At 43.1% G+C, this 25,143-nt stretch overlaps 1 protein-coding gene across 2 annotated transcripts in view; it reads left to right on the top strand.

Moving 5' to 3' along the window:
* Phactr1 (phosphatase and actin regulator 1) overlaps positions 1–25,143 on the top strand; it is a 285,223-nt gene that overhangs the window by 65,258 nt on the left and 194,822 nt on the right. For both annotated transcript variants that reach the window (XM_059263123.1, XM_059263120.1), the window contains exon 2: positions 24,289–24,453. In XM_059263123.1, the coding sequence (XP_059119106.1) occupies positions 24,315–24,453 (139 nt within the window). In that variant the 5' untranslated portion in view covers positions 24,289–24,314. The remainder of the gene's footprint in view (positions 1–24,288; positions 24,454–25,143) is intronic.

Below are 25,143 nucleotides of genomic sequence, written 5' to 3'. Positions count from 1 at the left end.
TTTTTTGATTAGTGACTGATGTGGGCAGTCCCAGCCCACTGTGAGTGGTGCCACCTCTGGGCAGGCGGTCCTGGGTTCTGTCAGAAAGCAGGTTGAGCAAGGCATGAGGAACAAGCCAGTAGGCAGCGTTCCTCCATGGCCTCTGCATCTGTTCCTGCCTCAGGTTCCTACTTGAGTTCCTGCTCCGATTTCCTTGATAATGGACTTTTACCGGAAGTGAAAAGCAAGCAAAGCCCCTCTTCCTCAAGTTGCTTTTGGTCATGGTGTTTACTGAAGCAATAGAAAGCAAACAGGAACAGTGGCACATACCTATAATTCCAGGACTCAGCATGCTGAGGCAGGGAGATGGAAAGTTCAGTGGTAGCCTGAGCTAGGTAGGGAGTTCTAGGCTAGCCTGTGTCACATAGTGAGGCCTATTCTCAAACAAGCAAGCAAGCAAACAAACAGAACCAAAATAAAAGCCTAGAATTAGATGAATGATAATTCCTACTTTCCACCCAGGAAAAGGCATGAGGTGACCAGAGGCAGTCTGGACCTCAGGTTATAGGAACTGGTCAAACAAAACTGTGACTCTGGTCTCACATCAGGTCTCATGTTCTAGTTCTCTTCTGTGGCTCACCCCTCCAAAAAAAAAATACCATGGTGCTAAAAATAGAAGTCAGGACCTGGGGCATACTAGGCAAGCTCTCCACCTCTGAGGTGTACCCCCAGACTCCGGGACTCGTTTCTAATTGTTTAATAATAAACACTCATATGCTCCATCTTTGGATATAGCTGCTGCTCAGCAAACTTGTCTGTTCTTCACTCATCACTCATGAAAGCCCCCAAGGAGGCACCTCACTTTTTAGATGTGGAAACTGAGTCTCAGACAGGTTTAATAACCTGCAGGCCTCTAGCTCTTCAGACCTTTGCCCAGCCACCTCCTAAGCAACCTGATATAGGCACCATCGACAGCTTTCTCTTCCATCATCTGGAGACATCAAGAGCCTCTTGGTTTGCTTATCTATGAGTTGAAGGGTCTGAGTTTATGAATTCCTTTGGGGTCTACCCTTATGTTTCATGAATAATAAATTTTACCTCCTGGACAAATAAGACATGATTCAGTTGCTTAATTCCGTATAGGGAAGACTTTTTCCGTTAAAAGGAGGTGGGTTTTTAACATTTCTTCCTGTTGAGGACCTTGGCTATCTCTGAGGTCTTGCAGGACCTGCTAACCTGGGCCTTCCCTGAGGGTATGACTGTGTTCATTAATTTTGGAATTATATTATTATTGTTATTCATTGTTGTGTGTGATGGTGCGTGTGAATGCATGCACATGTGCCACAGTGTGCATGTAGAAGTCAGAGGACAACTTTCAAGTGTCAGTTCTCCTTCCACTCTGGGATCTGGATTGAGCTCGGGTCATCCAGTTTACATGGCAAGCACCTGAGCCATTTCACAAACCCTGTTTTTTTCATTAAAAAAAAAATCTGGTGTACACCTTGTTGTGAGCAAACTGATGATGGTTTTCTTTTTTTTTTTTTTCCATTTTTGCCTAATTCGTTTGCACAGCAAGAAAATCAGATTTCCCAAGTTCACTTGTAGAATATTGCCAAGTAAAAAAGAGAAGAGGAATTGCTTCCCAGAGGCTGGGGAGGGAGAAGGGTGGTCACTGGATGAGGAACTCTGGCCAGGTGGGAGTGGGGCATTCTGGTGTGTTAGTGGGTAGTGTGGGGACCATGTACAGTGGTGCACTGATTTTGAAGAGCCAGAAGGAAGGATTTCTACCATACAGAAATGATAACCATAGGTAAATATAGGCTTTTAGCATAATTTAAAAGTTGTATAATACCATGTTACTATGTACAAACTTTATATTTTTGTGCATCAGTTAAAAACAACTCAATTTACATTTTTGTAAAAGTGTGTGATTCCTCAAGATAGATACCAACAGAATGGGATAGCCGTGCTCACCGTACTGACTGGAATCAGTGTAGGAGCACAGCATCAAGTTGGCGGTACTCATGATGAAAGAGTTCACACAGATGCTAGGAAACCTTCTCTTTAGAAACCAGCAGATAGTAAAAGTTTTACACTTTCACCATATGGTCTCTGACTCATAGAGCAAATGCGGCCATAAGCAATATATAAGTGAATGAGCATGGCTATGTGCTAATAAAACTTTATTTACAAAAGAGCAGCAAATAGGCCAGATTTGAAGTAAGGGTCATAGGTTGTCTACCCCAACTATACTCCAAGGTATGAAGGAACAGACAGAGATCCCAGATATGTCACTTGAAGCTATGTGACCTTCATTAGATTGTGCCTCAGTTTCCATATCTACAATATGATGAGTCTACTGGTATCTGCATATAGGGTTGATGGTAGGATTAAATGAGATTATAATATCCAGCAATAGGCACAGACCCAAGCATATAAGCAGTCAGTAAGTTATGGATATTATTTTAAATGTTCTCTCTCTCTTCCTGGTCTCCTAATTTCCTGCCTTTCACTGGGTTAAGTGAATTGACATCAAATCCTTGCTTGTGAGTGCTATCATCAAATGTTCATTTGCATTCACCTGTCAATATCTCCAGACTTCTTTCTTGAGTTTGAAGGATAATGTATATATGTTGGTGGCTTCTACCAGCTTGTGAATGTAGAATCCCCAGGCATGTTACACACAGGACCTGGCACGTAGCCCAACATGCTGTGCGGGTATAGCTAATGGGGGAGGAAGGAAGCGTGAAGAATTACAAAATGAAGAATTCAGGAAAGAATGAACTAATGCCTTGGAAATCTCGTGGAATTTCAATTAAATAGGAATTCTGATGGGGGAGATTTTAGCATTATGTGTGCATAAATAGCTCAGTTTTTCACATGTGGAATCAATTAGCCACTTGGCTCTGTTAATTAGGGATTCCCTGAAGTGGAATCCATCGCTCATAAACTAGGAACATTAAAACTCGTCAAACACTTGCTTTCCAAACGATCTATTTATGTTATAGCTGAACCAAGGAAGATAAATCACACATGCAAAACAGCTGTCTGCTGTAGTGAGAAGCCTCCGCCTTCCTGCAGATTGAGGATACGCATTTCAAACAGTCACTCCTGTGCTGAGTCAGTGAGCATCTCATGATGTGTGGCTGAGGCGAAGGAGGAGCTTCCACACAGCCTCCAGCTTCTCCTAGGTTCCTTCCCACTGCTTTTGTGCTGGAGCTTGAGTCAGGTTAGTCTTCCATGTGGAAGACAGTCCTGTGCACTGTGGGATAAACAGCCACTTCCTCTCCTCCTCCTAGAACGCCAGGACCAAACCCCGACCTCAGCTGCACAGATAGGTGATGTCCCTGGGCATTACTTAGTGTCGGATGGGACACAAACCAGTCCCCCAACTGCAAACCACTGTTATGTGATTTAGGAATTCCTGAGATGAACAATGATAACATATCCCTATTGCTATACATTTCTGATTTCTCAGGAGAGTCTTATTTTCATAGATTCTGCTCATTGGCCCAACAGGTATGTGTAAACCTAGATGGCCCTGTATTCTGATTTTTTTAAATTTTAATTGTAAAATCTGGTGACCATGCCTATACAGTGTCTGTCATGGGTAGATCTTAAAATGTGAACACATTTATTGTGTCATCATTCACTCTGTATCCATATATTCAGGCAACTAACTGATGCTTTTCCCTATAGTTAATGACTGTGGCTGTAATTCTATCCCAACAGTGTTATAATCTCTTGAAATTTGTTTCATTTAAAATTTTAGGCAGAGAAATGTAGATTTAAAGATGTATTATCATTTGGTGTGTGTGTGTGTGTGTGTGTGTGTGTGTGTGTGTGTGTGTGTGGCCACATGCAGGAGTGAACATAGAGCCAGAAGAGGGCATCAAATCCCCCAGAGTTAGAGCTACAGGTGGTTGTAAGTTGCCCTATGTGGGTACTGGGTAACAAATTTGGGTCATGTCAATAACAATATGTTCTCTTAGCCACTGAGCCATCTCTCCATCCCCAGAACGCTATATTGTGATTGATCTGACTTTTCCCATATCAGTGGTAAAAAGATTAATCTTTTACAGTGGAACTACATATTATACAACCATCGATTGTTCTAATAATGTGTCAGATGTGATATGGACAGGGAGAGGCAGCTGTTTGGATGAGTATTGTTCTGTCTGTCTACCCCAATGCCTTTCAGGTAAACTGTAATGTCTGAAGGGTGTTCATTATCTTTGGAGAACATTTCATTTACTAAAGTAAGAGTGGTACTCATGACTTTGAAGCAGGTATCAAAAATGGCCACTTTGTAAAATTGGTTTTGCCAACAATGAAAAATGAAAATCAAGGTGTGTGCTCCTGACATGCTCTTAGATCAGGTGCTGCCGAGAAGTGTGACTATTTAACCTGTAAGAAGAAAGCCCAGGTGCAGAGTAAGGTGAAAGGTTAGCCTTCACATCAGGTCTTGAAGATCCTTATGTTAGGAAGGATATGCATGCAGATTTCCACATCACTACCTATGAGACTTACAGAACTGAGTACTCTAATAAATATCACATTTTCAGTATCAGAGAAAGCAGTTCAAAAAATGCAATCTTTTATTAAATATTATAGAATAGTCATGGTCAGACTTTTCTTGCTATTATTAGCTGTGGAATAACTTTAACAAAGTATTTATGAGCCTATTCTTATATTTACCATTCATTAAAGAGAGAGATTTTTGCACTGAGCATGAGTGCTTTGAGATTTTATTGTGGCCCGTCATATTTTAAATCTGAGCATTTCTAAAATATGGTTATTTTGAGCTTGCTATATTTTCCCCATGTCTATGGAGTATATATGTGTGTGTGTGTGTGTGTGTGTGTGTGTGTGTATGTGTGTGTGTGTATATATACACATATATATGTGTATGTATGTATATATGTGTGTGTGTGTGCTTGTGTGTGTGTATGTGTGTGTGTATATATACACACATATATGTGTATGTATGTATATATGTGTGTGTGTGTATATATATATATATATATATATATATATATATATATATACACATACATGTGTTCATGCAGTGACCTGCTGCTGCCACTATCCCTGTTTGACTGGAGAAACTGTGGAAAACAGATGACAAAGCGATCCCTTATTTATCAGCTCTCTGTCCTTGTGAATCCACTGCTGGGCAGTGGAATAAATCCTGCTGCCATATCCACAGCAGTATTTTTGGATTCTTCTTTCCATGTGTACACAGCATCTGTGGTGGTTTTGTTTATGAAACACTATGTTGTAAACTGTGTGTTATCTCAAACTGTAGAAGAGAAGTTTGAATTTTGCTGTTTTTGTTGTTATTTTGGACTTCTGGTCAACATCTGTAGTTAAAGAAAGTCTCAACTTTCTGAAACTTACAAAAAAGCAGTTGGATGTGATGGCGCACTCCTGTAATCAGAGGCTGAAACAGGTTTGAGAGTTCAAAGCCAGCCTGGGCTCTTTCGTGAGACCTTGTTTCAAACGCGAAGACAGAACTGTCACTTTGGAGCTGGTGACACAGCTGTGTGGCAGAATGCTTGCCTAGCATTTATGAAGCCTGTGGTTCATTAGCCAGCATCACAGATTTAAAAAAAAAAATAAAAAGTCCTTCACTTCCATTCCTGGATGTTACAGAGTGAACTGACCTCCTCCTGATTTCCCATTTTCTCCAGCATTAAGGCATCATCAATCTTACTGCACAGCCACTTATACAAAGAGAAAGGCAACCCAGACCAGGAAGGTCTCAACAAAGGCACTGGCTGCAGTTTCTACACAGGAGGATACATACAGACTGATAAATAAAGGTCCCACAGAAAGAGCCAGCAGCACTATGTATGACTCAGTATCTTCCCCCACTCAGACTCCAAAATATTAACAGCACAGAATGACCTGCCAGTTCTTAGCCATTGGATTTGCAGCAGCCGTAACATCTGCACCCCTGCTTCTTGGAAGGGTCCTGGCTTGGAAAAATAAAGACTATTTTGATTCCACTCTCCACCCCCTGTACCTCATTCCAGTCCCAACTGCATCACAGCTGGAACTCTGGTGTCCTTTTGAGTTCAGGGTACAGCAGCTGCACATCCTTGACTTATCCTAGCTAATGTTATCACCAGAATACTGCATAGCAAAGTATAATTACCAATTTTATGGACAAATTTCCCCTAAGGGGCCATCTGTTAAGAGGCTCCGTTAAAATACTGGGTCCTCTGACAGAAAGCTGTAGGTAGCAGCCATTGGCAATTGTCTTTATAATAGTCCTATAATGCTGTTTATTTCTAGCTGTTTATCCTAGTTGGCTAGACTCGAAACAGTTGACTCAGTCTGTCAGAATCTGGAAACATGACTGGCACTAAAATGGCTTCATCCTGTACAGTGCCAGAATGCTGTAGCTCTGAGGACAGCTGGCATGCCATCCTCCCATCCCTCAGAGTACCCTAAACAAAGAGTTACTTTATAGTTTTTAATAAAATGGTTTACAATTTATACCAAATACAATAGAGAAAAATGGCCCCAAGAGATAATCTAAACTCCCTATATCATCTTATCTTCAGAAAAATCTGAAAATTGGTTTCTATAAATCTGTCTGACCAGCAGATTCATATTCTCTCTCTTCCCCTCCATGCCCACAAACGTGTATTGAATTGAATTCATAAAAGGCAGATCTAGGTCTGTTGGACAAACCAACTTTTGCTAAAGTACTTAATATAGATTTTCTCCTCTAACCACTTCCTGTCATGTTGTACTTTATGGGAGAAGTTCAGTTATCTTCTGCCTGGTGGTGGAGAGCCTCTCCCCAGTGGATGTGGCTGAGGGCTGAGGGTAGAACAACCCAGCTTCTGGTTCCGGGGCAAGGTCTTATCTGTGACTTACACAGAGGACTTGTCTGTCAAACTGATATATTCTAACTGTGCAGACTTCTCCATTTGTCAAAAGCCAATCTTTAGTCTGGCTTGCCCTCCTGAATTGACTCTTTCTTGAATTAGCAGGACTCTGTATGTCCCCTAACTTTTTATAACTGTCAGAGGGAATGATTATATTTGCATTTGAGCCAGTATGAATGGCCAAAATATTTTTTTTCTTTTTCTGGGTAGTAGCAAAAAGGCAATTTACTTCCAATGTTTCCTGAGGGATTGTTCAACAAATATCAAAGGCATCCAGTTTTCTTCTGCTTAGCATCTCTGCTCCAGATCTCAAGCCACTCTCATTTAAATAAATTCCTCTGGTATCACTGATGTTCGCTTGCCTTGCTGCATGTTTGTGAATGTGTTTGAATTACTCTTGGCCTTTCTGATTGATTTAGCTATAAGATTAAAACACAAATTATTTAATTTTCCCTAAACAAAAATTAATTATAGATATGTCTTATTAGAGAAGCCAGTGTACTCTGCTGTAGTCATTTGTCTATAAATACTATATTTCCATTCTTCATTAGAGTGTCATTTTCATGTAAATTAAATGCTAAAGGGTAAAAATAGATTTAACATCCAACTGAAGGTTGGATTTGTTTTTTAAATCCACCATACCATTTTAGTGCATTTTTACCTTTCTGCTTAAATCATTCCTACAACTGTATTTTAGAGTTTAAAGAAACTCTCTAGTTATAGCTAGAGAAATACCAATGCAAGATTTATTATACTTAGTATATGAATTTGTGTGAATTTTATTATAAGTTTATAACAATTGTTAGGCTCTTAACCTTGGCCAGAGGTGAGCTTCTGTAATATACAGCTCTATCAGTAACGCATACTATTCCCATTTTAAAATGAACAAATTTACTCATGGATCTCATGTCTGGTCACTCCAGGACCAGGTTTGTCAGTTACCATTGATGTTAGGTGTGTGTGAGCCATCTCCAAGCAGATATGAAGACCTTAGATTCTCTCAGAAGAGCAGGGAGAACCCAGTGGGTCCTCAATCCAAGTTCACGATAGCTATCCTTTGCTGCTGTATGAACACTTGGGGACAAACAGCCTAATAGATAAAGCAGCTGTGATGTGGGTAACTGGTCTACCAGAGGAAGGAAACAGAGAGAGTTAGGACATAAGAGCCATCGCTGATGAGTCTGGGTAAAAATATTGAGTCTGGTGGAAGTTAGAGGAAAGCTGGCCTTGAAAGCAAGCGAGGAATTTCTCTCTGAGCAGTTAGGCAACAGCCATTGGCAAGAGGGAGAAATGAGAAATGAGCAAGACCCAAAACCATTCACTTCAAGTAAGCAGTTCACTTAGCACTCTTAGAAGCCTTTTATTCATTCAGAACACTCTCCCATTCTCCCCCATGCTGTTATCATCTCCATTTGATAAACGTGATAAAGACCAGAGAAGTAACTTGACTGGAGTTATACAGCTAGCAATTAAGAGAGCCTTCTAGGCTAGAAGTATGAATTTAGAAATACTCAGATTACCCATTTAATTAAAGCCATGGGAGTGAGTAAAGTAGCTGAGGGAGAGATAGCCCTGGGAGATTCTGTGATTTAAATCAAGTCCACAGAGAAGGAGAAATGCTGTACGTAGCCTGGGGGGTGTGATTGTGCGCATGTGCATATACATATGTGTACATGTGTGCCTTCTGATAGTTTCCTTTAAATGAATATTCAAATGTTGGAATGGAAGTCATGAACGGATTTGGATTCATTACAGACTGAAAAACAGCTTATAAAAGTGTCTGAAATTCTGCCAGAGAGAAAGAAAGATTTGAACATGTCAACACTCTGTATATACTGAAGTAAGTTATTTCCTTGCATTAGGATTAAGTCCAGCTACAGAAAAGTAAAATAAAATAGGGATAATATAAGTTATATAGGTATTTATCTCTCATATAAAAGAAGTGCAGAGGTAGCCATTCAAAGCTGCTTGATACAGTGGCCCACAGAATGTTACCTGGTCACTTTCTTCATAACTATGAAATGATGCCTGCCCTCCTTCCTCCATGGCTGCCATGTGCCAACCATTTTATCTCTGCTCTAGGAATCTTCAGATGGGAAAAGAAAACTGAAGTGTCTTGTCTCTTCCCTTTAATTAGTCTTATCTGTAGTCATTCAAAACCCTTGGGCTCATATCTCATTGATCAAAGGTTGATGATAGGCCCACACCTATAGTTAGAGGACGATAGGAAACCATCTTTGAATGGGCAAAAATCAATTTGTGTTCACTAAAAAGGAAAGGAAAAGGTATTTGGCAGGCCATTGCCAATTTTTTCTTTGGTAAAGAGAGTATGATGTACTGTGAGAAATGGCTCTTGGGTCTCAAGAAAATTACCATAAAATCCAAATTATTCTGGCAAGTCAAAACATTTTACTTCTGCAGAAGGGTGTGTGGCCCCACAGGAATCAAACAGACAAGTACACCTAGTGGGAGTCCCCACTCTTGATTTTATTTCTAACAATAAACGGGACCTCCTTTGGCTCACTCTGAGTGGTCTGAGTTTGGCTTCACATTCCTACATGATTAGCTGATTTAAAAATGACACAGTTGAGAAGCAAAATGCAGTCTGGGGTGCTGAGTATAGCCTTGAGCATATAGTTTGATTTCAATAAGTGCTGACCCTGGAGACATTTGAATTTCTGTCAAGTGACTTCTCCACAATTTTTTTAAATGGAGTTCTGTCTGATTTAACTTTTTGATGGTTTCTTTTGTATTTTCCAAATATGCCCACACCACCTCTTTTTGGTTTATAATAAAGAGACTCCAGGAGTATCATAACTACCCAAGTGCTTAACAATAACAAAACACTACTCAGATGGTTGGTGTCAGCTCTCTGTTGACTCTCTTGCATACTATAGGCACGTAAGTATGTTGTCATTGAGAAGGCCTTGACAGAAATTAATGCATCTCGCCCAGCAGTCGGGTCAAAGGTAGGAACTGTGGCTGGGTGAGAATGCTATAGCACAGGTCTTGCATTTCAGAGACTGGAGCCTGACTCTCCACAGCCATTTCCCAGCAGCAGGCATGGATATTTGACGAGCTCCATAGGACAGCTTCCCACAGAGAGATCACCTGTTCTCTGCTGAGCTCTGTACCCAATGAAAACTCTTTTCCAGAAGATAGAGTAGAAGCCTCCTCAGGAAAGACAGCTGTGTGTGTCGTTAGCCCTCCTGGCCCTCACTGTCTTGACTGGCTAGGAGAACAACAAGGATGTCGGGCAAAGCCAGTCTGATATCCGTCATGGAGGCTGTGTTGAAGGGAGGAGGGACTCTGCCATTCAGACAGTAGCTCGGGAACCCCTGGAGTGGATGCAGTCACAGTGAGACGTTTCAGTCCTGGAGTTTGCATGTTGCTTGGACATTCCCAGGCATGAGTCAGACTCAATGAGTTTTCTTTTGTGTGTGTGTGAACATAAGTCTTGGGCAGTCAGGGATGCCTGCAGATACTGATGGTGTTTTGGAATTTGGAACTTGAGTTGAGAAACAGTTGATGGCTTTGGTTTGAATAATGCCCTTAAAGATCATTCTGTCTCACAAGCCAAGGGTTTCAGTCTCTCAGTGTGTAGATTCTGGATATGTGGTTCCTGTCTCTCAATGTGTAGATGCTGGATATGTGGTTCCTGTCTCTCAGCATGTAGATTCTGGATATGTGGTTCCTGTCTCTCAGCATGTAGATGCTGGATATGTGGTTCCTGTCTCTCAGCATGTAGATTCTGGATGTGTGGTTCCTGTCTCTCAGCATGTAGATTCTGGATATGTGGTTCTGTCTCTCAGCGTGTATATTCCGGATATGTGGTTCCTGTCTCTCAGCATGTAGATTCTGGATATGTCCTCTCAGTATTGTTCCTCTGAAGATGAGACAATGTTGGCTTTTTTGTGGTTTCATTTTAGGACTTGAAAGAATAAGGATTTCTTCTCTTTCCTCAAAATTGTTAGTAGTCCCACATATATGCTTAATACATTTTTGTCAAGCAAGTGCATTATAACCTCTGGCTCCATAGTCCTCATAAATACCAAAATATTTGCATATTCAAGTCCCTTAGGTAAAAGAGCCTACACAAGGCTCTTATATGATATAAATCATCTCTAGATAGCTTATTATATACAATATGATGTCATTGATGTGTAAACAGTCATTATATTGAATTACTTATGGACTAATGGCAAGAAAAAGTATGTTTGTGTTCAGTAAAGGCCCAAGTCCTTTAGAATACTTTCAAGGTTATTGACTCCATATGTGAGGCACCCGTAGATACAGAAGACCAACTATACTTCCTTCAACTATCCAGAAGGGACAGCTGTGAGGGCAGGAGTTGTGACATTCAGCCTGTTCTTTGCAATGTCCATGCTTTCTTTCCTAGATCCAATATCTTATCCTTCAGTGCTCAGGCAGCTTGGAAAGAAGAGATGGAGATGCGGCTTAGTGATATAGCACTTGCCTAGCATGCATACAACTCTGAATTCCACCCAAGCACCACAGAGATAAATAACTAGTCAATCGTAAGTTTTGGAAAGAGAAGAAGGGACTGCAAGCTCAATTGGAACTAATTTAGTTATAAGTCTCACTAAGCAACTTAGAGGAAAACTGCAAAGATGCTCTATCAATTAAAATACCATATTGCAAGAAAATAGGAAAAGGTGGTTGACAGATTGCAAGCCCAAATTCTAGCAAAATTCCCCTTGAGCAACTTGTGGGGGAGTCCCAGGTGGGACTGTGCAGTTCACTTAGCACTGATTCTCGCAGAATGGAAGGGTTCCATTTCATAGTCATTAACTGTGCTTTCTGATGCCCTCCAGCTAAGACAGAGCTGCTCCTCCCATGGAAACCCCGGGGAGGCTCCCTTGAAATCCTAAGGGACTGTAGTTAGAGCAGCAGGCCTAAGCAATCAATAACCAAAATGTAGAGCCAGACAATACTTATTGATCACCTACTAAATAAGTGCCACTTGCAGTTTTACATGCTAATATAATGATGATGCATGTAATCAGGATAATAAGTGCCATTATTCCAATTTTGAAGTTAAGGAAATATAGTTCTGAGAGGATAATTTGCATAAAGTCTGGGTGCTAAGTGATGATGGGTACTTGCAGCTTTGATGTTCAGAGTTCAAATTCTGAGGTCCATATATTTAGTCATAGGAATTTAAAAACACAAAAAAATAAGCGCTAAGCTGAAGGTGAATTCATTTTTTTTTTACTTTTTGTAAAAGAAGATTTATTTATTTACTTTATGTGTCTGAGTGTTTTGCCTGGATTGCATGTATGTTCATTCATTGTGTATATGAATGATACTTGCAGAGACCAGAAGAGGATGAACTAAGTTATACCTGGTTCTAAACTGCCACATGGGTGCTAGGAACCAAACCTGGGTCCTCTGCAAGAGCATCAAGTTCTATTAACTGTTGAGCCATCTCTCTAGCTCCTCAAAACTTCTTGTGGGGAAAAATTAACCAGTGGCTTATCTTGTTGATAGTGTGTTAAAATTCTATCATCTTCCATGCAGAAGAATAATTAAAGGTCAGTAGAGAGGGACTATAGGACAGGAAGGAAAGGACATTTGCTTCTGAGAACAGACTAAAGATTCACTGCATGTATTCTGAGACAAGGGAAATAGAAAATTCTTTGTACACTTTGTAGGAAACAAACAAACAAGGTTTCTTGTCAAGAGCCCAGTTAGAGCTATTGATAGTAACTGAAATACATACACCTGGGAAGGGAAGAAAGCAAATTAGGCTATTTTAGCAAGACTCAATATCCTGGCAAAAAATATCCTTCCCAGAAATCTTGTTTAGATTCCATGTAGTCACTACAAAAATGATAAATGGCACTGGAAAAGTGGTCTGGGAGCTAATGGGAACCACATAAGGAAATTGTCATCCATCAGGGGATGAAAATGAGAACTTAGAGCTTAAGAGGAAATGGACTAAAAAATGGTTCTTAAATGCAATGCAAGCTTTCATGTGATCCTCTGGCATCTTCCCTCCATAGACAGGCTAATATCAGGAAATCTTGGGAAAGGCTCAAGGGAGATACAATGCCTAGGAGTGTATAAACCTTGACAGGGTCAATGGCAAGAAAGTCTGTTTGCAAGGGGCTCACACAGCCAGGCCTAGAGCACCTTCAAGCCGCTCCCATAACACAGTATGTGAGCCATGCTGAACAATCTCTAGACTCATGATCCTTTGTATTCTTTTAATTGTGTGTGTGTGTGTGTGTGTGTGTGTGTGTGTGTGTGTGTGTGTGTCTGCATGTCTCACTTTTATATGACAGTCACGGGGAAGCTTGTGGTCAGTTATTTGCTTCTACTATGTGAGTTCCTGGAATCAAGCTCCAATCATCAGGCTTGACAACAAGCACCTTAACCCACTGAGCCATTCACCAGCCCAAGACAGTGATTTTTAACTCCCCGTATAAGTTGGCACATTCTGGGGATGTCTCTTGGACTCGTCTTTGTCTTCTTTCTTGCAAGTGTGTAATGCAGCAAACAAGACATCATTGCATCGTTTGGAATACTAGGGCATAGAAGACCTTCATAATGTCCCACGAGGAAACACCAATCAGTCAGATCTGTGATTGACTCTGGGTACCAAGGGTTAAAGAAAGCTTGAAAGATTTATAACAGACATCCTTGGAGCCTTTAAAAGGCTAATTTGTAATGTGATGTGATGTATGTTAGTCATAATTGAAGAGAAACAAAGTTAGGAAAAAGTTATTCCTAAAGGATAGAGATGTTTTGCAGATCTAATGAGATAGAGTGAGAACCTAATATTTAGAATGAAGCACCGACGAACACTGGGCATTACAAAAGAACCCCCAATGATTTGAGGGGTCAAGACACCTGAGCTCCTTATTATGCACTCATGTTCCACGTTCAGCACTTCTAACACAGGAGAGGAATCAAACCTTTTTTTGTTTGTTTGTCAGCTGAGGATTTATTGGTGTAAATGCAACCATATAAAAACACAACCATATGAAAAACAGTCACAATGTACTCTCCCATCCCCCAAGCCCAGCTCCTGAGCCCCCTTCTGGAGGAGGGCCAGCCTGACACCTCCTCAGCACATCCGGTAGTTGGTGGAGCAAGAGGGCTCACATAGCTGGCCTTGAAGTCCAGGTCCATGGGAAAGTCCAAGTCGAGATTGTTTGTGGCATCGGGGCTCATGCCAGTGGTGCCAAAGGTCTCCTCACCAGTCTTCACTGTTAGGTAGTCCTCCACGTAGAACACAGTCTGTGTGTGGGGACTCAGGACTGGTAGAAAAGCCAGTTCTCTTGTGGCATTGGTGCTGCATGCCCGTGATAAATGGCTGGCACCTGTTGGCCTCATCGTCTCAGACTGGGCCACCCTTTATGTGACATTCATTGAGCACCAACATTATAACGACTGCAAGATCCACTGGTGGGAGAATGTATATGGTTTTGATATGTCTTGCTTTAAAGACGTGGCCGTCTAAGAGCCCTTGGTGGATGTGGTGGACCTGAAGCAGCTGGTCACTAATGCCTGCCTCATAAAGGATGTGGACTTTTATACAGTCAAGGTAGAGGACCTGACCTTCACCTCCCCCTTCGGCCTACAAGTGAAGAGGAATAACTGTGTACATGCATTGGAATCAAACATTTTAACCAGCGTTTCGGATGATAGTCTTACATGTGGTCAAGTTTGAGGTCTACTGGTTAGGAAAGTCTAGGCACAGTTGAGACCACGCAAAATTCCTATGATTCCTCAATACACAGGCAAGTGGTAAGGGATAAGGAAACCTCATCCCTGGAGAAGCTGCTATGGGCCCTGCTGTCTACCTGGCACCAGAGGAGCCTTTTCATATTCCAATGGCCCTTCCCAAACCCATGCTTTCTACCACAAAGAAAACTTTCAGGATAAGCCTGCTGTGTTGATTGCATTTCCACTGGTGTTCCAAAGTACCTGAGAAAAGTCAACTTAAAGGAGAAGGATTTATTTGGCCCCTGGTGTCAAACGCTTTGGTCCATGGTCACTAGCCCCGTTGTTTGAGTACCTGCCATACAGCATCAGCACGTCACAGCAGGAAGCACATGGTGAGCATGACACTGCTCACCTCACACTGACCAGAAAGCACAGAGAAAGAGATAGGAAGGGATAGGATCACAAATTCCCCCTCCAGGCATGGCCCCAGGGTCCTAACTGGTCCTCCCAGTAGGCCTCACCTCTTGACAGATTCACCATGATCCAGAAGGACCACCAGCTGACACTGGGCCTTGAACACATGACCTATAGGAGCGTTTTGACCCAGCTCAAAACACCTGGTAATCCTTCTAAGTTGGCATTGGCCCTATTTTACAGAGAGGATGCTGACGGAACTTTCTCAAGATTGCACAGTGAATTTGGTTTGTGCTGTACACTTGGGGATTTATTGCTTAGGAGACTCTCAGCGCAGTTGAGATTGTGTACAGTTTTAAAAATTCCATGTCCTTCCCTTTGGTTTGCAAGTAAGAGAGAGCCCTAACACAGCCTAACCTAACTGGAAAGGGAGCTATTGGCTCAGGTGAGAAAGGTGTCCAGGGTTTGAATAGTTTTCAGGTTCTGCTGGATCCAAGGTTCCATGTGACATAACAGTGTCTTGTCACCCAAGTCATCCTCTGTTCTCTTCTCCTATCTTGACTCAATTCTAAGGCAGCCTCTCCTCTCAAAGGAGCAGGAAGATCACCTGCAGTCTGAGCTGCAGGGCAAGGGTTGGAGAATTGTGGCCCTGAGGATCAGCTGCGTGTTTTTATAAAGGAACACTGTGTTGCCCATGTGTATAGGTTGGCCTGTGACTGCCTTGGAAGGCAGTGTCAGAGTTGTGCATTTACAATGGAGACTGTCTGGTCCACGAAGCCTACAGTGTGTTTACTGTCTGGCTTAACAGAATGAATTCACTGACCTCTATAGGAGAAGCCCGTCTTAGCCGAGGTTTGACTTGACTCTGGAAGGCACAAATTATTTTACTGCAAGAACATTAGATCTGATGAACAAAGAGTCCACATTAGTTAAAGACTGTCCGTGGATTAACGCGTGCTTTACACGTTCGCTCACAAGTTAAACAGACAAGTTCTCTTCCCAGGTCACATGCACTCTGTGGATCAAATGAGTGAGAGCCTGTTGGGTAGGATTCTGTACTCACTACACATATCAGTGGTTGAAGGTTAAATTCCTAGAGCTGAAACCGGAATTTTGTGTTGAATGTCTCAGGAGGAACTCTGCTGATAACATCTAGGCATCTTGGTAATTGTAACACTGAGTCTGTGTAATTGGAGGTTTAAATGGAACCTAGTTGTCTGGGCTGTTAGCTGTGCTCTGCATTCCTTGACTGCCTGTGGTCACGGACTAGAAACAGCCTCATCATTCCAGGGCCCCACTTAAGAAATGAAAAGTAGTTGGCATAACAGGATCGTATCTTCTCAAAGCTGATGGACTGTTTTGTGACTTAGAGGTTCGTTCACTATTAACCAAGGCTGGATAAAGATTTTTCAGTTTGCAGTTCCAATGCTGACTATGGTGGTGTAGCACGTCTAGTCTGTAACTCCACATGAATCTTAGCCTGTCTGTTAACAAGTTCCTGAATGGAGTCTCATTGCTTGGTCTTATCCTTGAGTGAATCCCTGGAGGTAGACGGTAACTGGCCAGCACAGGGCCACATGCCTACCTCTCCTGTTAGGATTAAAGCCAGATTCTTTGCGAACCCCCTTTGTCACCTGATAGAGGCTAAAAAGAACTCACGTCCACCAGTATCCACCAGGTGGTAAATTTGAACCCACACCATCTTGGCTTCAAAATTAAGTCTTTTCACTGTCCATCATGTTTAGCATTTTCTAGATGAAGCAGGTTCAAGCTTATTTCAGTCTGAACTGGTACCTTCCAGTCTTCTAACCATAGTTCATAGCAAAGGTGCTTGGTAGAGAATGCCCTACAGCTGTCCTGGTGGCCCAGTGTGGGCATCCTCCACAGAACCTACAGACAGGTATGCATGGGATACATTTTAGGGTAAGATTGCACTCCTTCCCCCATGCTCGGTTCGAACCTGTTCATACTGGCATCTGTTTTGCAACCTTCCCATGCCCAGAAGCCCTTGCTTTCCTCGTCCCTGAAGCCCTCCCACGGCTTGGTCAGTGACACGGATTTAAAGAGCCAGACCTTCACACAGTGGGGACATGTTTTAAAAATAGCCATGTCTTAATTAAAAGGCATGTGTTTCTTTGCTTCTGGGCAGCTCTTGCTTCCTATTCATTAGCCCCTCCCAGGTGTACAGTGGGGACGCTCTGTGACACAGCCTCCGACAGCAGTGTGAGGGGTTCACAACGTGACAGAATACAGGTGTCTAGCTCAGGGCTGGCACGGATGCACTGGCTAAGAGTGGCAGCTGTCATTAATACTGTCACCGTCACCGTCATCATCATTCCTAACATCGTTGTCATTGTGTTTTCTGTCGCTGTGGCAAATACTTGAATCAAATCAACTTACAAGGAGGAAAGGGTTTGTTTTGTTTTGCTTTTACAATTTTATGCATATATACAACTTAATTTGGTCGGCTTTACCACTAATTACTCTATTTTGCCCCCTCCCTCTCCGGATGAATGCTCTTTTACTTTCCAAGTAGTCCACGTCTACTTTAGCATCTCTTTTGGTGACCCACCAGGTCTAATGAGAGCTACTGGCATTAACTTGGAATGGGGGGGGGGGATGTTGAATGGAGTACAGGCAATCTACCTGTGGCTCTACCACCAGGGAAAGTGACTACCCTACCCCAGCAACCATTAACTAACTGCCCATACCTTCCCAAGGAGGTGTAGAGCTCCATGAGCCCATGCCTACCCATGATGGAATGTTGATGAGACTGATCTTGTGCTGGTCTTGTCTGGGTAAACAAGAGGGAAGTTTTAATTTGGTTCATGCCTTCAGAGATTTCGTACTCACTGGATCCTGTCACACTGGGCCTGTGATGAGGCAGAACATCAGGGTGGAGGCACAGAAAGTCTGTTTACTTCATAGCAGCCAGGAAGCAAAGAGGGATATGGGAAGGGCTCAGGGCTCTGACACCCCCTTCAAGTAAAAACTCCCAGAAACCTTTCAATCACTGTGCCCTACCTCTGAAAGTTTCCACCTTGTCCTAAAAGTGCCACAGTCTGGGACCAAGCCTTTACCATATGGGCCTTCGAGTGACCTCTCAGATCCAAATACTGAAGTCATTGGTGGCATTGTTATCGTTGTCGTCATCATCATCATCATCATCATCATCACTACCCTGTCATTGTTGTTCCCATCAGAACCTAAGGGGAGAAGTGTCCTATCTAGAACAAGAAACCGAAAGCCCTGTTTGGGTTTTATTTTGGATCATCCACTTGGCACACAGGGACAGCCTTTCAAGAGGCCCACATGTCCCGCTCCTTCTGTCTCTTTCGTCTCCAGATAGACATCAAATAGCACAGACCACGGCTTCCTTCTGACCTGTGGCCCAGTTGGAGGCTGTACAGTTTCTGCTCACTAAGCCATCAGGGCCATCCTTAAAGGGGTTATTCTGCTGTTGTTTTCTTTAATTTCATACATATATACAGTGGAATTGAGATCATATCCATCCCTATTCTTCCACTCCAGCTTCTCCTATACCAACCCACCTTCCCTAAATGGGGCCTCCATATCACACATTCCCCCATCCCAAGGTTCTGGGGATATTGCAGAAGAGAAGGCAGAAAGATTGTAAGGGTCAGAGGTCCAGGGGGACGTCTGAAAAACAGCATTATTTGGACATGATGGGGCCATTGCACACATGAACCCACTCACATAGCTGTGACTACCTGCCCAAGACCCACACAAGACCAAGCCAAATGACATGCCAGCATGGAGCAGGGAAGAGCTCATGAGGGGAGGGGCCTCTTGATAGCCAAGCCACCCTGAGAAATGCAATAGTAAAGGTGCCAGGTGAAGTGCTGTGCCTACCTACTGTCCGCACGTGCCCACAGAGTGCCCTGGGTAACACAACGAGTTGGTCACAGCACCAGCACACACAGATGTTTTGGGTTCACCAGGACCAAAATTATGCAGAAGTCAAATATAATCTTTCCTGAATTTCTAAGTAGAAAGAAGAACAGCATCTTCCAACCATTTCCCTGTAGACTGAACAAAATCTAGTTGTAATACAAGGATACCTAGCTGCCTACTAAAGACTGTCCCCTTGGATCTGCTCCTGGTAAGCCCCTAGGTGATGCTAATCCATGCCTCCCTCTGTCCATAGACTCTGAGGTAGTTCAGCTTCCTGGCTTTCCACCTCTTTTTTTTTTTTTTCAAGATGGGGTTTCTCTGTGTAGTTTTGGTGCCTATCCTGGATGGATCTTGCTCTGTAGATCAGGCTGGCCTTGAACTCACAGAGATCTGCCTGGCTCTGCCTCCCGACTACTGGGATTAAAGGTGTGTACCACCACCACCACCACCACCACCACCACCACCACCACCACCACCACCCGGCCGCTTCCCACCTCTTGATTCATCATTCTCCTCCCTGGCACTGGACCCTGGAGTTGATTCATGAGTGAGGGAGTGTCCTTCTCTTCCCCCAGCTGCCTGATAAAGCTACCTTTGAGATTGAGAACAGAGAGCTTGATTAGAGTAAAGCAGCCTTCCTGTGATGTGTGTTAGAGGCGGCTGATTTCCAAAGCACTTCTGGCCCCCACCCCTTCTCTTCACCTTGCCTTTATCCCACTATCTCTCACATCCCTGTGTCAAGAGAGTACTTGATTCTGAGCTCTGTTTTGTTTTGTTTTTCTTCCTTTTTAAACTGTATTCACAAGTTGGCGTTGTGCCTTCCAGTTGCATTATCTGATGGCAGAGCAGTCAGGTTGAGAGCTAGCCTCCATTACCAGATGAATGGGTGAAAATGTAATATGAGTGATTAAAATATAAATCAATTAAACCTAGTCGGCTCAGCAATCTTCTGCATTTATGGGCTAAGTATCTTGAGTTTAATAATACACTTATCAAGGTTCATTTAACTAGACTTATAATTATGCCTTTATAATGCTGACTCTGCTCCTTACCACTCTGGGTTTACAAAAGCACTCCTAATTGATTGCAAATATTTTAATGCAACAATTTCTGAATCGTTTTTTATCCATTGCTTAAAGATTTAGCTAAGAACAGCTTTGGCCGTTGTCTTATTGCTGGGATAAAACACCATGACTAAAGCAACTTGAAGAGGAAAGAGTTTATTTCAGCTCACAGTTCCTCGTCACAGTCCATCACTGAGGGAAGTCAGGGCAGGAACTCAAACAGGGCAGGAATCTGGAGGCAGGAGCTGCTGCAGAGACCATGAAGGGGAGCTGCCTACTGCCTCTATGTCCAGACCTGAACTGTGTCAGCAATTCAACCCAGCTGCTGCCAGTGCAGAAGCCGCAACTCAAGCAGCTGGTACTGTCTAAAGAAAAGGAGGGTCCAAGTTCACTGTTGCGCCGTAGCTTATTTGCCCATCTAGTTGGTCTCCTTTTCAATTTTTATTATAGCCTGCTTTATATTTGAATTTCTTTTTGATTCTAACACCCTTCTTGGCTCTCTGAAATGCGTACTTACCGGAAGCCTCCTGAATCTTCGTCTTCCCTCAGCCTCCAGTCTGCCTTTCCCAGAGCTGCTGGAGGAATCTCCCTTCTGCCCACATCTGATCTGATGCGAGCCTCGGTTAAGACTTTCAACAGCACAGCGACTTGACGCTGAGCTCAGCTTGCTGTGCGTGCTGACCCCCTCCTCCTCTGCTCCACCCTAGAAACCCCATTCCATAAACTTCTCACCTTCTTCCCCATGTCTCCATCCCTCACCTTTCCCGGATCTGGCAATGTGCCCTACAGACTAGATGGTTTCTGCTCTCCCACCTGGAAAATTTCTTAAAGTAGTTCCCCAAGATCTTGGGCTATAAAATCCAACCTTTGCAAAAAAGTCACATGATCTGGGCCCAAAGTCCCTGACCTTGAGCTGCCAATATCTCCTACTTTTTCCTTTCCTCATCAGTGTTCTATTTAAAGACATCACATCATCATCATGAAAATCCCAAACTTTAGTCATTCTTACTTCGGTATGCCCCTGGTTGAATCACATCCGTTATTTCTGAATTTCTGGCACTGTCTTACCTAGGGACTAGTGAACCTGAGTACAGTGGCCTTCTGATTATTCTCTTTGGCACCTGCTTCCTTATATTCCCATGTGTCCGTCCTTGTCTGCTACAGTGATATTCCTAAGAAACATCTGATTGCCATTGTATACTAATAGTGTTAGCTAGCCTTTGTGTTATTGTGACAAATACCTAGAATAAACAGTTTTTACAATGTATTTTGGCTTGTAGTTTGGAGATTCGGGTTCATGGTCAGCTGCCTGGGTCGCTTTGGGCCCACAGTCAGGCAGAATATCTGGCAAGGATGTGTTATGGAGCAGAGTTGCTCATCTCATGGCAGCCAGGGAGCACAGAGACAGGTTTAGGAGGGGCTAGAGATACAGTCTCTTGAGGACGTGGTCCCAGTGACTGCTTCCTTCAATTAGGTCTCACTTCCTAATTTCCAACATTTCCCAATGATGCCATCAAATTAGGAATTTGTCGATATACTCATCCACTGATGAAGTCAGAGGCCTTAGGATTTACTCATTAAGAGTCCCATTTATAACCACACCTTCAGCCATGGGCCATGTTTTCAGCTCTCTTGGGTGTGTTTCTCCTGTTACTGGATGCTAAATTAAGCATCCAGTACTAGAAACTTTTGAGGGACACTTCTCATGGAAACACATGACAGCCTTTACCTGCCAATTAAAACCAAGCCCCTCTTCTGAGGACTTTTGATGTCCTTTACTGGATTATACTAATTCTTTGGGGCTTTCCCCACAAAGCATGTATCTTCTAGTATCTTCTATATCTCAGTCTCAGAGCCTATTATCTACCCTATGTCCTGGTATAACCTCACCAGTCAGTATGTCCTTCTGTTCTGGATACTGTTATAGCCCCAGTCTCTAGTAGAAAGTGAGTGTTTTCTTCTTAAAGTACTGTTGGGTACACTTTTAAAAATTGCCATACTTTCCCTTCTGATTCTGAGATTAAAAACCCAAATGCATAATAAAACTCTGTCAGGAGTTCAGGCGAGCTGGTTCCAGACTCCTCCAGTAACAGTTCTCCATGATGTCACTGCTGGATTCAATGCCTTTATGTTCCAAGATGGGCCATGTTTTCAGCCCTCTTGGGTGTGTTTCTCCTGCCGGGCATCTACTTCTCTCTATTTTTTCCATGGGAGAAAATTGCCTTTCTCTATCAAAACCTGGAAACATGAGCTCTCTCCAGGGTCTTCTCCAGTACTGCAAACAAACATTGTACTCTTGGTTTTCAGGCTGAATGCCCCTGTTGTAGTGTTGGACACACTGACCCCGTCTCCTCTGCTCCTCATACGTGCTCTCAGAATTACTCCTCGTTCGTCTTTTTGTCTTCCCCAGAAGTGACCACAGTGTCTGTGACAGTATTGCGAGTTCAGTTGGTCGACGATGGGAAAGAAGAGCCATCTCTGTGTTGAATTGTGTAGACTGTCCCCAGTTATACGTGGTTAGACTTTGGGTCTTTCAACTTTACGGTGGTGTGGAGGTGACTTGGGAAGTAGAAACTGGGCTTCGCCTTTTTAATTTAGATCTTTTCCTTGGCTAGTAATGCTAGGCCAGATTCTCTCCGGCAGTGTTCACAGCATCAGAGACCGTTTCTAGGAAGTCAGCCACAAGGGAAACAGCAGTGTTCCGTAGTTCTCTCTACGGCTAAGCAGTAAGACCTAGTAGGTCACATGCAGTGTGTCTGGGATTTAATGGCATTTTAATTAGCGACAATTTATCAGGATGTAACCCCACCCATCAATCTAAAAGCACCTGTAGTTGAAGGATTAAGTGTCCTCTTTATTTCAGCATGCTCAAACCATTGTTGTCTTCACCCCCAAAACTGTACCTCCCCACTGTGTTCCTTGTGTTAACAATGAAAGGTCCATTCTGCTGACCTGAATCTGGTCACTCAGTCAGTCATATGACCTATGAATAGAGTTTGATTCCAATATACCTCCTTGGTGCATTGGTGGCCCTTACATTCTGCCATCCAGAAACTGCCATGCAGCATTTGTCACCAGGATGACTGCCACAGAATACCACCTAGCACGTGGTTGATTCCATCAGTATTTGTGAGTGAAGGGATGGCCTATGACAAAAGCATGTTCAAACCCCAACAGGCAACCGCTCCAGCCACACGGTCAAGCTCTCAAGGACTGTGTTTGATGCAGGAGACCAGGGGACATTTTTATGAAGACAGGGATCATATCGTGGATGAAAGCCACCCACTCACCCGGCTGCCAGGAAGCAAAGAGACAGGAAGAGGAAAGCTAGAGTCCCAATACCCTATTCAAGTGCACGCCTTTGAACTTCCTCCCAATGAACCCCACCTTCTAAAGACTGCACCACCTCCTGATAGCACCAGTGACTAGAGACCAAGCTTAACACATTGGACTTTTAGGGGAACACTCTAAATCCAAACTATAGCAATGTGGTTTTGGGGATCAGTTTTAAATGTTCCCTAAAGAATCTCCCAGGGATTATAGCCTAGAAACATTTTAAAGCAAGACTCCAGGATAAAAGGAAATGTGGCAATTGTAAAAATCTTACAAAAGTGTGAATGATTTTAATATTGTCCATTTACCATAGGAAGGGCCCCTACCCTCCCAGATCTCGGTGCTTCGAGAGTCTGAATACAGCAGCAGGGCAGCAGGAAGTGGTAAGCGATGGGTAGTGGAGACAGGGACACCAGAACAGACAGCAGAGGAGTGTTTTCTTCTTCCCTTTTTCTCAACAAACAATCCTATAGAGGTTACATCTGCCATGTATTGGATGAGAAATTACCACACTAATAGTTACACTGACTCTCCTGTGAGTCTTCAGATGGCCTTTGGGGAGTTCTGTCATCTACCAAGTGAGCTCCTGACGTCTTCATCCCCCTTCCCTACCACCTTTGTCAAGGCTGAATAAATTTGATTGGGATGGTGGTACATGCCTATAATCCTAGCTACTCAGGAAGTTGAAGCAGGAGTGTTGCTTGAGACTGGGAGACTGGGGCCAGCCTGCATGTCACAGTGAGAACCTGCCTCTTTAAATATAAGCAAATTCAGTAAAGGTGTTCTAGATCTCTAAGGGTTGGCTGACTGTCCCCAAGCTTTCAGAACACGTCAGTATGACTTCCATTCCAAAAGGCAAAGGGAGCTCAGGTCACGTGGTTTCTGTTATCTGTCACCATGGAAAAGGCTAGCCATCTGTGAGGCTCCCATTTTAACACTTTCCCCCCCTTCTCTTTATTTCCATCGCTTTCTTGGGAAAAAACAAGCTGAGGAAGTGGAGAGGCTGGCGGCAATGCGTTCTGACTCGCTGGTCCCGGGTACGCACACCCCACCTATCCGGAGGAGGAGTAAGTTTGCCAACCTGGGAAGGATTTTCAAGCCTTGGAAATGGAGGAAGAAGAAAAGTGAAAAGTTCAAGCACACATCAGCAGGTAAGGTGGCTGCTGGCCTTGGTTCTCATTGGCTGTTCACTGAGTTCAACTCTGCATCTTAATTTGGAGGGTTTGATTCCCATCAGCTGTCTGACCCAAAGCAGAAACTCCAGCCTTGGAATTGCTCTCGCCCTTAATAATTCCTGATATGATAAGGCATGGCTTTTAAGTCTCAGCTGCTGTCCCATCAATCATGAAGGTTTTTCTTCTCTCTTGTTGGCTATTTTTTAATTTAAAAATGACTGCTTTTGTTTGATCTATAAATGATCTGGACTTGGAATTCCACCTTCTCTATAATTGAATACTTTCACTCCAGCTCTGACAATCCATTTCTTATTATTCATTCGCCCTGATTTTCACTGTTCCTGTAAAAGTCAACACGCGGCAGAAAATGACTTATGTACGGTCGTTGGCCGATAAGATCAGGTCATTTCATGGAGGAAGAATCATGAATAAATGATTCCTGGACTAGGCAGAAAAACAAAGAATGGAAGTGAATCCTCTCTGCAGCGTGAAGTTAACCATGCGTCTCATAGCTCTGTGGCCAGCTGGGAAATGTTGGCAGTGATAAGCTCAACCACAAGTCCTCATTGCTGGAGCCAGACTGCCTGGGTTCAAGTCCAGGTTCTGGTACTTGCTGATATAGCAGCTTGCTTATTTTGTTTACCTGTCCCTCAGCTTCCTCATCAA

The sequence above is a fragment of the Peromyscus eremicus genome, chromosome 5 (assembly GCF_949786415.1).
Source record: "Peromyscus eremicus chromosome 5, PerEre_H2_v1, whole genome shotgun sequence".
NCBI classification, from domain to species: Eukaryota; Metazoa; Chordata; class Mammalia; order Rodentia; family Cricetidae; genus Peromyscus; species Peromyscus eremicus.
Note: the sequence above shows the minus strand (reverse complement) of the source record. Positions and strands in the feature narration are given on the sequence as shown.